This window comes from Saccopteryx bilineata, chromosome 11 (genome assembly GCF_036850765.1).
Source record: "Saccopteryx bilineata isolate mSacBil1 chromosome 11, mSacBil1_pri_phased_curated, whole genome shotgun sequence".
Classification (NCBI taxonomy): Eukaryota; Metazoa; Chordata; class Mammalia; order Chiroptera; family Emballonuridae; genus Saccopteryx; species Saccopteryx bilineata.
The window spans coordinates 79,674,654-79,686,667 of NC_089500.1; the positions used below are offsets into that span (position 1 = coordinate 79,674,654).

General features: G+C 53.9%; 1 protein-coding gene across 5 annotated transcripts in view; it reads right to left on the bottom strand.

The window, feature by feature from the left end:
- Positions 1-3,532: 3,532 nt before the first annotated feature.
- SLC44A3 (solute carrier family 44 member 3) overlaps positions 3,533-12,014 on the bottom strand; it is a 61,835-nt gene continuing 53,353 nt past the window's right edge. For all 5 annotated transcript variants that reach the window (XM_066247104.1, XM_066247103.1, XM_066247105.1 and 2 more), the window contains 3 exons: positions 9,284-9,421; positions 6,128-6,364; positions 3,533-4,943 (listed from right to left, as the gene is read on the bottom strand). In XM_066247104.1, coding sequence (XP_066103201.1) covers positions 4,839-4,943; positions 6,128-6,364; positions 9,284-9,421 — 480 coding nt within the window. In that variant the 3' untranslated portion in view covers positions 3,533-4,838. The remainder of the gene's footprint in view (positions 4,944-6,127; positions 6,365-9,283; positions 9,422-12,014) is intronic.

A 12,014-nucleotide genomic window follows, 5' to 3' on the forward strand; every position in this document is an offset into this window, starting at 1 on the left:
CCACCAGCTGGTTATTTTGAGGAAGTCCTCTTCCCCGGGGCTGTGAGCAGAGACAGATCTGGTCACATGTAGGGTGCTCGGTGCCAGAGGCAGGGGCCGAGCAGGACGAGGGGTCTGCCCACCGCGCACAGGACATCGCAGGCGGGGTCCAGGCTGCAGCTGGACTCTTGCTTATGCTGTTGTCACTCAGCGGCCCCCGACTCACCTTACACCCAGCTTCGGATAACCTTAAAGTCACCTTCAGGAACCCTGGTGGGGATGGCGGTGGGATTTTATATTCATGTTCTGGGGTGAATACACGTCACAGAGAAACACACACACACACACACACACACACACACACACGGTGGAGTCGAGACGACAGAGCGCATGGACGCTGAGCTTGTCCCCTCCCACAACCACATCCACATCCCTGCCACGTGCGTCTCTGGGAACCGAGGGGAGAGGAGCTGCACAGAACGCCTACGACTCGGGGTAGGAGGCGGCCGCCGGGAGACTGATGGGGGGCGGGGGGCAGACAGGTGGGTCCCGCACTAATATGTGACCGTTAAGGATTGGGAGGCACATCCAGCTGCAGAGGAGCAAGGGGTCCCAGAGACACCTGGCTCCCCAGAACGGGACACCAGTGCCAGGAAGAGGAGCCCCCCCCCCCAGCATGTGTCAAAACCAGCGAGATTATGTCCCAGGGAACCAGGCCCGGCACAGGGGTAGTGGCACGGGGTAGGAACCAAAATGACTGACTTGCGGGAGAGGGCTGGGGACTAGGTCTGGGGGCACACCACAGTGCCCTGGCTGAGCTCTCCCCCCAGCTGGCCCGGCGCAGGCGGGCACCATATCTGTGTTCTCCATGAACCTGGCTACTCCCATTTGCTCCAACCTGCTGATTCCCCTGAGACCCCACCCCAGCTAACTGGTGCGCCCAGCCCAAGCCTCTTCCAGAAGGTCCGCCCAAGCAGCTGGCCTCAGCTCGTGCTGCAGACCGCCCCAGAGGACCACAGACACCACACGGCGGGCAGTATAGCTCCTGTGCAGCAGTCCCGAGCCCAGCGCAAGAGGTGACTGGCCCCCGCCCACAGCAGAGCCCCTCCCAGGATGCTAGACCCAACACACCGGAGGCTGGTTTCAGAGCACCACATCCCCACCCAGCCAGCTCCACCACCCAGGGAGACCCGGAGGCCTCCTACAGTAGCTTCCACTCTGGGAGGGTGAGGCCCCAAACAATGGCTCATCCACTGTAGCTGCAGCCGACAATCACAGCCGGTCAGCCTGAGGGTGAGCCCCACCCACACGTGCGGGCAGCAGTCAGAGCCCAGCTGTAGAACAGGAGGGCACATGCAACCCACTCAGGGGAGACCCCCAGAGAACCAGGCTCAGGAGACTGAGGAGGACTGCTCCACGGGGCCCCACAGGACACCTTCTCTACACAACCACTCTCTTCTCGACTGAGAGACATGGCAGACTGCATAATACACAGAAACAAGCAGCAAGTCCACCAAAGTGAGGTGAAAACACGTGCTCCAAACCAAAGAACAGGCCCAAAAAATAAAGAAACTCCAGAAAAAGAACTAAACAAAATGGAGACAAGCAATCTACCAGATAACAGGGTTCAAAACCCCGGTTATCAGGGTGAACGACAGAGAAGAAGAGATGAATTCTGAGAACTTCAACAAAGAAAACATTAAAAAAAAAGCTCACCCACACCGAGGAATGCAGTAACCGAGATGAAAACACACCAGAGAGAATCAGCCGCAGACTAGATGAAGCAGAGGCCTGAATTAGTGATCCAGAGGAAAAGGTAGCAGAAAACACCCAGTCACAACAGCAGAAAGGAAGAGGAATTTTTTTTTTCAAAAGAAGAAGAGAGTTTCAGGGACCTTTGGGACAACATCAAATATAATAACATTCACATCATAGCGGTTCGTGATATCAAACGAATATTCCAAGGCCATGATCATCAAAACAGTATGGTCCTGGCATAAAAAGAGACGCTTAGATCAATGGAACAGAACAGAGAGCCCAGAAATAAACCCATGCCGACACGGCCAATTGGTCGATGGCCGAGCAGGTGAGAACCTGGAATGGGGTGAAGACAGTCTCTTCGGTAAGTGGTGTTGGGAAAACTGGACAGATTCACGCCAAAGAAATGAAGCCACACCACTGTGTTATACCACAGACAAGGATAACCTCACAAGGGATCAAAGATCTAAGTAAAACTGCTGTAAGAAAAATAGTCAGTAAGCTCTTTGACACCTGATGTTGCAATTTTTTACATTGCCCTGGGTAAAGACATATAAAAATATATACAGGCGGGACTACATCAAATGTAAAAGCTTTCACATCACAGAGAAAACCATCAACAGAACAAAATGGCAGCCTACAGAATGGGAGGAGACATTTGCCGATGGTAAATCTGATCATGGGCTGATATTCGAACTGTATCCAGAACTCACATAGCTCAACATCAGGAAAACAAACAAACAAACAAAACAAACAGTCCAATTAAAAAGTGGGCAGAGGACATGAATAGCCCCTTCTCCAAAGACATACAGATGGCCAACGGACACATGAAAAGGTGGTCAACATCACTCATCATCAGAAAAATGCAAATCAGAACCACAATGAGGTGTCACTTCACACTTGTCAGAGTCGCAATTGTCAATAAATCAAGTGTTGGTGAGAATGTGGAGACAAGGGAACCCTCGTGCGCCACTGGAGGATGCAGCCATGGTGGACAGCAGTGTGGGGGTTCCCCAAAACTTAAAAATAGAACTGCCTGATGATCCAGCAATTCCACTTTTGGGTATATACATCTGAAGAAAACCAAAACGCTAATTTGAAAAGACGGATGCACCCACCCCTATGTTCACTGCAGCAATATACACAATAGCCCAGATATGGAAGCAGCCAGTGTCCATCAACAGACGAGTGGGTTAAAACACTGTGGTCCGTATTATACAACGGAACATTATTACTCACCATAAAAAAAGAACGCAATCTTGCCATTGGTGACAACATGGATGAACCTAGAGGGTGTTGTGGGAAAGGGAAATAAGTCAGGGAAAGCCATGCCGTGTGATTTCCACTTCTACGCGGAAGCTAAAAAAATAATAAATAAATACATGAACAAGACAGGGACAGATTCACAGATACAGAGAACAAAACCAATGGTTGTTGCAAGAGGGGAGGGGCCGTGGTGGGGGAGGGGTGGGCAACGGGGAGAGACTAAGGACAACTCGCCAGTAATAAAAGCAGTCACGGGGACGTGAAGTACAGCAGACAGAAGATAGTGAATAGTGTTGTGGTAACTGTGTGGGCTGCCAGGTGGGTGCCGAACTTACCGGGTGGGGGGGGGGTCACTTCATAAGGCACACGCATCTCTAATCACTATGTTGTACACCTGACACTATACAATACTGTACATCAACTGAAAAACAAGTGTTAAAGAAGAATGCATTACATGGAAATACATCGCACAAAACGTTGAGGTGAATACCCTTTTGAAATCACTAATAAGGCTATTACTTTAAAATAATCGATTTATTTCTGATTTCTAATAAACATATATTTTTTAAAAAAGGGGGGGAATGGCTAGACCAGGACTAGGTAGGACATGGCGGGGTTTGATATTAAACTGGGGTTTATAACATAAAGCTTCAGCAAAACCTAACCTTCAGTCATAACAGAGAGAAGGCCAAAGAGCTCAGGAGGTCATAATGACAAAAAAGAAAAAGTCCACTCACTAAAAGAAAACTGGTGACTCACACCCTCTGACATTTCCTCAGCCCAGGGATTTCCTTCTCCTGACAGGACGGACGGACTGGCTGTGAGGGCTGGGGGTGGGCGTGTCCCCTTGGCTTTTGCCGAGACAGACAGCAAGGACAGGCACGGGATGCCACGTACTCACGAAAGCTCTGTCCACCTGCTTAGCAAGGCCTCGGTGACTGTCCCCAGAAACTGGTCTGCAACCCCCTTTCCTAGTCCAGTGGTGTGATTAAGACAGAGTGGCCGTTTGCGTTTGTTAACCTAGACCGGAGGCCAGCTGCTGCTTGCAACCTTCATGGGGAGGGGGCCGCCTTCATGGGGAGGGGGCCTCCTCAGCACGGCTTGTCCTGCAGAGAAGCCAGCCTGTCCCCCATCAGGAGAGCAGGTAAGTGTTCACCTTCTCATCTAGATGAAGTGAGGCTACCCATCAGCATGGGAAATGTCCCAACTTGTTTCAAGCTTTAAGAAGAAAAGCCCCCCACCAACACCCACCCTGGCCACCACCGCGTCTTAATCTTAGGATGGGGATCCAGGTGACTCCTGGGCGGGGCTGTGGTCCAGCATGTTCACCAATTTGTGAGAAGGAGCCCGGGACTCCTCACCAGTTGACGTCACATCTGGGGGGTGAGGGCTCCCACCCCAGCTGGTGGCCATGCCTGTCAGGTGGGTAGTTCCAGTTCTGGTGGTCACAAAACCTAAGGACTGTACTTTGCAGAGTGAGAACACACTTAGCATATTCCCGGGACTGGATGAGCCGGAAGTCCTGTCTTGCATGGGGACAGTATTCCAGAGAGTTCTGCTGCGGCTGCTGACCGTGGGTGAGGGGTGAGCTCGGCCTTGGGTCCTAAAATGACCGTGTATATAGCCGGCTTTTTTGCACTGATGCCTAGAAACATGGCTTCAGAAGGTTTTTCTGTCCCAGGAAGCAGAAGAAAGGTTGGGCTGTCGATTGGAAGGTGGCCAAACTATTAGACCAAACCGTGAGGAACAGGGCCTGTGGGTCTCAGCGTTTATTCTACAGACAAAGGGCTCTCCGGAGGAGGAAACTGGCCCAGGTGCAAACACTTCCCGGGCTCCTATCTCACAATGGGCCGGAGTTCCGTTCCTTCTTCGTGCCTTGTGGACCTCTTGTCTCCCGGGGACCTCAAGCCGTTCCATGTGCTGATCCTTTTGACAAAACTCTGAAAAACAAAAGAATGCATGGACCAGGCTGTTGGCACTGTTTACTGGGCCATATCACTGGGGGTAGGGGGGATAATCCTTAAAAATGGTTCCCCTGTTGAATTAACATACCTGGGGGCAGGGGAGGGCAGTGGCTTTCCAAGTGGATTTTGAATGGGGAAATGGAGACCTGCTCAATTGCTCCATTGTATCCTTGTGCTTTCTGTGGACCAGGGCTATAAAACTCCACTAGTGCTCCATTGTATCCTTGTGCTTTCTGTGGACCAGGGCTATAAAACTCCATCAGGGCTACATTGTATCCTTGTGCTTTCTGTGGACCAGGGCTATAAAACTCCACTAGTGCTACGTTGTATCCTTGTGCTTTCTGTGGACCAGGGCTATAAAACTCCACTAGTGCTACATTGTATCCTTGTGCTTTCTGTGGACCAGGGCTATAAAACTCCACTAGTGCTACATTGTATCCTTGTGCTTTCTGTGGAGCTGCGTGAGGACCCAAAGAGGGCTTTGCATGTTCCTTTCAAAAGCAAAAGGGCATTAACACCTAAGTTTTATGGCAACAGAGTGAGTTATTCAAGTGTCACTGGTCCCATACAACAGGAAGAGAGGAGAGGCTTCCTCAGCTGTTCAAATGTCCCTGCTGCACACACAGGGTCAGGCTGCTGGGGACAGCTGCCTGCTATTTCCGGATGGACGCAGTGTGGGCTGCACTCGGGGGTGGTGCGTCTCATTAGTCAAGAGCCTGGGGTGGCAGATCTCTTCATACCGGCACAGACAGGGCGGGGGGGGGGGGCGGTCTTCACTGCAGTGTGCCCCCAACAGACAGTGGGTATGACATGGCACTCGGGAGGCAGCAGTGCTTTGGACAAAGATCAATGGTTACATCCCCAGGAACATCTGAACGGCCAGACTGAGCCGTTAGCACCAATGGGTGCCACTGTGTCCAGAACACCCCCCCCCCTGTAGCCGAGGTCATCTGGTCAGTGTGAATGATTCGGCCCCACTTCTCCCCAGGGAGGTTTCGGCCTGGGAGGACAGAGCGCACGTCACAGACCAGGTGCGGGGAGGCCGGGGAGACCCCGGGGAGAGACTGAAGCTGGCTCACTCACATCGGGGCAGGAAATGAGCGGGTGGTTCACTTGGCTCACTCACATCGGGGCAGGAAATGAGCGGGTGGTTCACTTACCAAAAACTCTTGGTCCATAAAGTAGGGCTTTTCGGGCGACCCGTCGTTGGTCTCCAGGTCAACAGCGAAACACAGGAACAGCGCCCCCAGCACCGTCTCGAACACGGACAGGAAGCTGTGCGCCACCAGGTAGGCGAAGAAGGCCACCAGCAGCAGGGGGACCGCCCACACCTGCAGCGCCCGGTGGTAGTTGAAGGCCATGAGTCCCCCGAACACAGTGAAGCACGTCACCAACACCTGTCAGGACAAGGGTGGGTTGCAAATCTTTACGCATCAGTTTGACTCTTTCAGAAAATGCCATTGTCAGTTGCCACGGTTTCCAATACCCGCAGGGGTGTGTGTGTGTGTGTGTGTGTGTGTGTGTGTGTGTGTCTGCGGTGGGTGCCCCCGTTGTAAAGAATGCTCGTTGGAAAAATCTGCAACAATGAACCAGGAAGAAAACAGGAGAAGAAATGAGAGCAAAGGGGAGCCAGGCTGATCTGGAGGGGGGGGCGGTGGGGGGCGCAGACGGACTGCCCTTCTGGTAGTGCCTGGCTTTTGTACTTATCTAGATGGCACAGGACCTCACAAAACTGGTGTTTTTCCCCTAAACACTACAATAAACATCTTCGCTGAAAAACTTTTTCATAAACGCCAATTTTAAGTAACAGCAAGGTGATCCACTGAGTAGACCCACTATAGCTTCACAGGTGATTCTTTGCACCCTGGGGATTGAACAGAAGGGCTTCCCAGGGCTGGTGTGTGTGGAGATACAGTCATGGGATTACTCCCGGCTTTGGCTATATGCAGTAATTATAGTTCCAGGAGCAGGACCGCAGGCCAGGATGTTCCTATGTCTTGAACAGACAGGACACAGCCCGTCTGGAATCTGCTTTGCCCTCTGACATCCACGAAGATGGCGGAGACCGTCTAAATGCTACTTGATTAAAAAACAACCAAAGAATCGTTGGTTGTCACGTGCTCTTTAGAAGACTTAACAATGCTGTGTCATTATGGGAAATACAGAAAAATGGTTTCCCAAAGTAAAAAAAAAAAAAGTTTATAAAGATGAAACGTCATTCCAAAATAATTTTTGGAAGTAGTGATTAGAAATCACATCAGGCCCTGGCTGGTTGGCTCAGTGATAGAGCGTCGGCCTGGCGTGCAGAAGTCCCGGGTTCGATTCCCGGCTAGGGCACATAGGAGAAGCGCCCATCTGCTTCTCCCCCCCTCCCCCTCTCCTTCCTCTCTGTCTCTCTCTTCCCCTCCCGCAGCCAAGGCTCCATTGGAGCAAAGATGGCCCGGGCGCTGGGGATGGCTCCTTGGCCTCTGCCCCAGGCGCTAGAGTGGCTCTGGTCGCAACAGAGCGATGCCCCGGAGGGGCAGAGCATCGCCCCCTGGTGGGCAGAGCGTCGCCCCCTGGTGGGCGTGCCGGGTGGATCCCGGTCGGGCGCATGCGGGAGTCTGTCTGACTGTCTCTCCCCGTTTCCAGCTTCAGAAAGGTACAAAAAAAAAAAAAAAAAGAAACACATCACCCATGATTCTACCAAGGTGACGCAAACAACACACCCCATTCAAGGACAGCTATAACTCAGGTTATTTAAGTTGTTCTGAAATAATCAGCTGTGCTTCTGGAGTGACCGTCATATGCAGAGTCTCCAGGGTCCAGCTGAACCTAAAAATATGTGCACTTAACCCGCACCTGTCAGAGCCAAGCGTGCTGTAACTCGTACTGACAGCAGTAACTACGACAGCAGTGCACAGACACCCAAATGCCACAGAAGCACTCCATGCCAAGTAAGGGGCCAAGAATCCACAGACGTGGCACCAGACAGGCCACGACTGGAGACCTAGAGCTGGTCACGCTGGGGCCCCACCGAAGGCGCGTCCTACGAGGAAGGTTGGGAGACCCGAGGCTGCTGAGCCTGGGCAGTGAAGATGTGGCGGGCAGGTCAGCACAGCTGTGGTCGAGAATCCACAGGGTAGTGAAGGGAAGCAGAACCAGGCCGACTGAGGCACGGAATGAGGCCCTGTGGTTGACCAGCCATCTGGAAAGGGACATGCTGGGGCGCAGCATAAATAACCGTCAACTTGGAGTTAATGAGGGAGGGGCTGGAGCACCCCCACACACCCCCCATCGTCAACATTCCAGTCCCACCTGACCAGGTGGTGGAGCAGTGAATGGAGTATCGACCTGGGACGCTGAGGACCCAGGTTTGAAACCCTGAGGTCACCGGCTTGAGCACAGGGTTGCCCACTTGAGCGCAGGATCATAGACATGACCCTATGGTTGCTGGCTTGAAGCCCAAGGTCGCTGGCTTGAAGCCCAAGGTCACTGGCTTGAAGCCCATGGTCGCTGGCTTGAGCAAGGGGTCACTTGCTCGGCTGGAGCCTCCCCCCACCCCAATCAGGGAACATATGAGAAACAATCTACAAACAACTGAAGTGCCGCAGCTACTAGCTGATGCTCCTTATCTCTCTCTGTGCCTCTACAAGAAAAAAACAAAAACACACTCCAGTCCCTCCTCGCTACAACCGGGAAAGGGCGCCGGCCCTCCTGAGTTTATAGACATGAAGGCCTAGGCCCAGCATCCAAGATCCCAACCTCAGGGCTTGTCCCTCGCTCTGCCAGCTGCTGGAGCTCCCGAGCTCCCTGGTCTCAGAAGACGACGGACCGTTCCCTGAAGACTGCCGCTCTGAAGACAGCAGAAACGCGACCTTGGCTCCATCTGGCACATCAACACTGCCGTCTACACGTGGGCGGCATGCCACTCCATAGCACAGACATTTTATTGTGTTGACATGCTATTTCATACATTTTATGACCCTTCTCAACATCCCCCCCCCCAAAAAAAAAAACAGTATCCGTTTTCTGAGGCTAGTTGCATTTTCACCATAGACATGAAAACCAGGGACCTGCAATGGTGGAGAGAATGGATCAGAGATGAGAGAGTCAGACCGGGATCCAAAGCCTGGTCCCAGCCACCCAGGGGGTCCTGGACGGGTTATTAACCGGGACCTCCCAGGGTTGAGGGTTCAACACAATACGGAAGGAAGGCATCTACCCTAAGAGCAAACACTCAAGAAACATCCGTTCCCAACGCCAGTCTTGTCCTATGACTTGATTTTGGGGGTCCCACGTGTCTTTACTTCTTATTTGAATGCAGACGATCTCACCTTTCCTAGAAAAATTATGAAGTCTCCAAAGCAGTTGACAGAGGCAAAGCGGCTCGAGTTCTTGGACAAGAGCCCAAGCGCATCTCTTGCAGATGTGCAAAAATCTGTCCCGTTAATGGCCGTGGTGGTGTAGGCGTTCTGGAACAAGAGACAACGGTTAGAAAGATGACGCCTGTCGTCCCCAATTCCAAGACAATGTCACGTCGATACAGACGATTTGCCTGAGAAGAAAATGGCCGCTACCCACCCGCAGCAAGTCATTTTAAAGCCTGATGTTACGAGGCACAGATGTTCCCACAGTTGCAGGAAATGGGAGAGACAGAGGAGTCCCTCTGCGGTCCCCACGGTGGGCGGAGCATCCCATGACAAACGTTCGGAAGTGAGGGGTGAAGACTGGGCTATCTTTTAAGGCGCGGCGGAGTCCAAGGGGAGGAAAGGAAGCTTCCGTGTTGGAGACAAAGCAGACCAGGCTGGCCGCTGGCCGCTGACCGCTGACCCAAAGGTGCCACGGGCAGGGATGGAATCGGTAAAGGCTTTTGGGGTTGGGCATGTCACCCCTTCTGGGTAAGAGACCATGGCCGGGCCCTTGTAGGGTCTGGGCTCCCTGCACAAGTTCCGGATTTATACCCGATTTAAACTCAACCATCCCAGGACAGCGGTGAAGAAGGGCTCCATCAGCCTGGGACCGCTGAACTTCCTGCGGTCGGGGGAGGCAGAGCCAGCCAAGCCACCTCCGCAGGCCAGGAGAGAGGTAGAGCCTGCCAGCAAGCAGCCACGAAAAAGATGAAGTCTTAGCCCTGGCTGGTGGCTCAGTGGATAGTGTTGGCCTGGAGTATGGAAGTCCCAGAGTTCGATTCCCAGTCAGGGCACACAGGAGTATTTCTCCACCCTTTCCTCTATCTTCCCCTCCTGCAGCCAGTGGCTTGATTGCTCCTAGTGTGGCTTCAGGCGCTGAGGATAGCTCGGTTGAGCCAAGCATTGGCCCCAGACAGGGGTTGCCTCAGACAGAGATATTCTCAGCCAGATGAAGCCCCCCAAGCAATACCGTAATGGGATTCCACAAACACTCCTGGGCTCTGACTCAGAAGGATGGCATGCAAAAACTGCTTTTAAAATCTCCGCCCGGCTGTTGGTGGAATGCTGCCCCCGTTTGGGGCCTTGTGTCTTGATTAGGGAGGTGCAAACTCATTTGCTCACTACTTCACTAAGCATCTTCAGTCCCCCCAGGGTCTCAGAGCCCTGGTGACCAGGGAGCACACCCTGAGAGCACACTGCTGGGGAGTGGGGTGGGGGTGAAGAGCAGCACAACTGTCCCTTTGCAGGCGGGAAGGCAGGACCAGGGTGTCTCTGCGTTCCTCCAGGGAGTCAGAGCTGTCTCATTTTCTTTTCTTTTTGGCGCTGACCTTCTGGACATGACCTATCAGTGCTCACTGGCACAGAATGCTACTGAGAAGAGGGGTGGGATCAGACCCCAGCCCCGCAGCCGACCGGCTGTGCGTGTGGACAAACGACCAGGCCTCCCTCAGACCTCCGCCTCCCCCTCTGTGAAGTGGGCACCAGCGCCAGGCAGAGGCGTGCCAGGCGGATGTAAGCCTGCGTTCCCCGTAAAGCCCACAGCAAAGCGCCTGGCACGTGGGCAGCGCGTCACCCAGGGTGGCTCTGCTCACCGGGCCTCACCGAACACGGCCTCGGTCACAACTGGAAAACAGAGGCAGCTCTGCCCGCATGCAGGGGGGGAGGCAGAAAGCCCCCCCATACACACAGGGTCCAGGAAGGGCGGGGCCCGCGCCCCAGACCACATCCCAGCCCCAGCATGGCCTCTCTCTGCGGTGGCAGCTCCAGCGCGTGTCCCCAGCCCCCACTGGACACTCCCTGCCACAGAGAGGCCCTCAGGGTCCTCCCTGGTCCACCCCGGGACAGACAGTCCAGTGCAGATGTCCCTTTCCTGCTGACCAGGGCCCTGTAATCAACTTAGTGCCACTCCTCACAGCAATAAACAGAGTCTGTCCTCGGCTACAAGGATTCAAGGACAAAACGGTCCTTTCCTGTGTGCAGGCCAACTCCCCAGGTTCTGGTCCATAACTGTGGATCTTCCTTTAACTGCCACGCCCACAGAAGAGGGCCTTCCGACAGCCCTTACAGGGAAGTCCATGTGCCCTCCCCCGGGCGTCTACAAGGCCCTGCCCGAGCGCACACAGAGCCAGAATTCAGGTCTGAATGCTCTGCTGGGGGGGGGGGGGGGCAAAGCCACACAGGACGCCCGTGTGCACTGCGTCTGGACAGGTCCCACGTCGGCTCACTCAGACCCCTTCTGAGCACTGTCGACAGGCCGCTGGAAGACGGGCCACACGGAGGACCCTGCCCTGAGCTCTGACCGGCCTGGGCCTCAGGCCCCGGGGACACGCCTGGGCAGCTTGCTGGCCCAAGCGTGGAAGGGATCGAGTGTAATAAAGGTCATCTGACATGTTCTGCTGCTTGCGAAAATTCCTCAGGAGAGCCTGGAAGCAAACGTTCAAGCAGAGGAGAACCCGAGGTCGTGAGACGAGCCGTTCAGAAACGGTCAGACCCGACTCGGGCGGGGGAGGGGGTGTGTCCTTAGCACCCCCAAACACTGGTGTTTCTGCCCTGAAACCGAACCTACAAACGCAAAGCAGATACAAGAAAGGGTTCTGAGCCCGACAACGGCAGCCCCTTGGGGTCCCTGTTACTGTCTGGTTGGGGTGAGACGCCT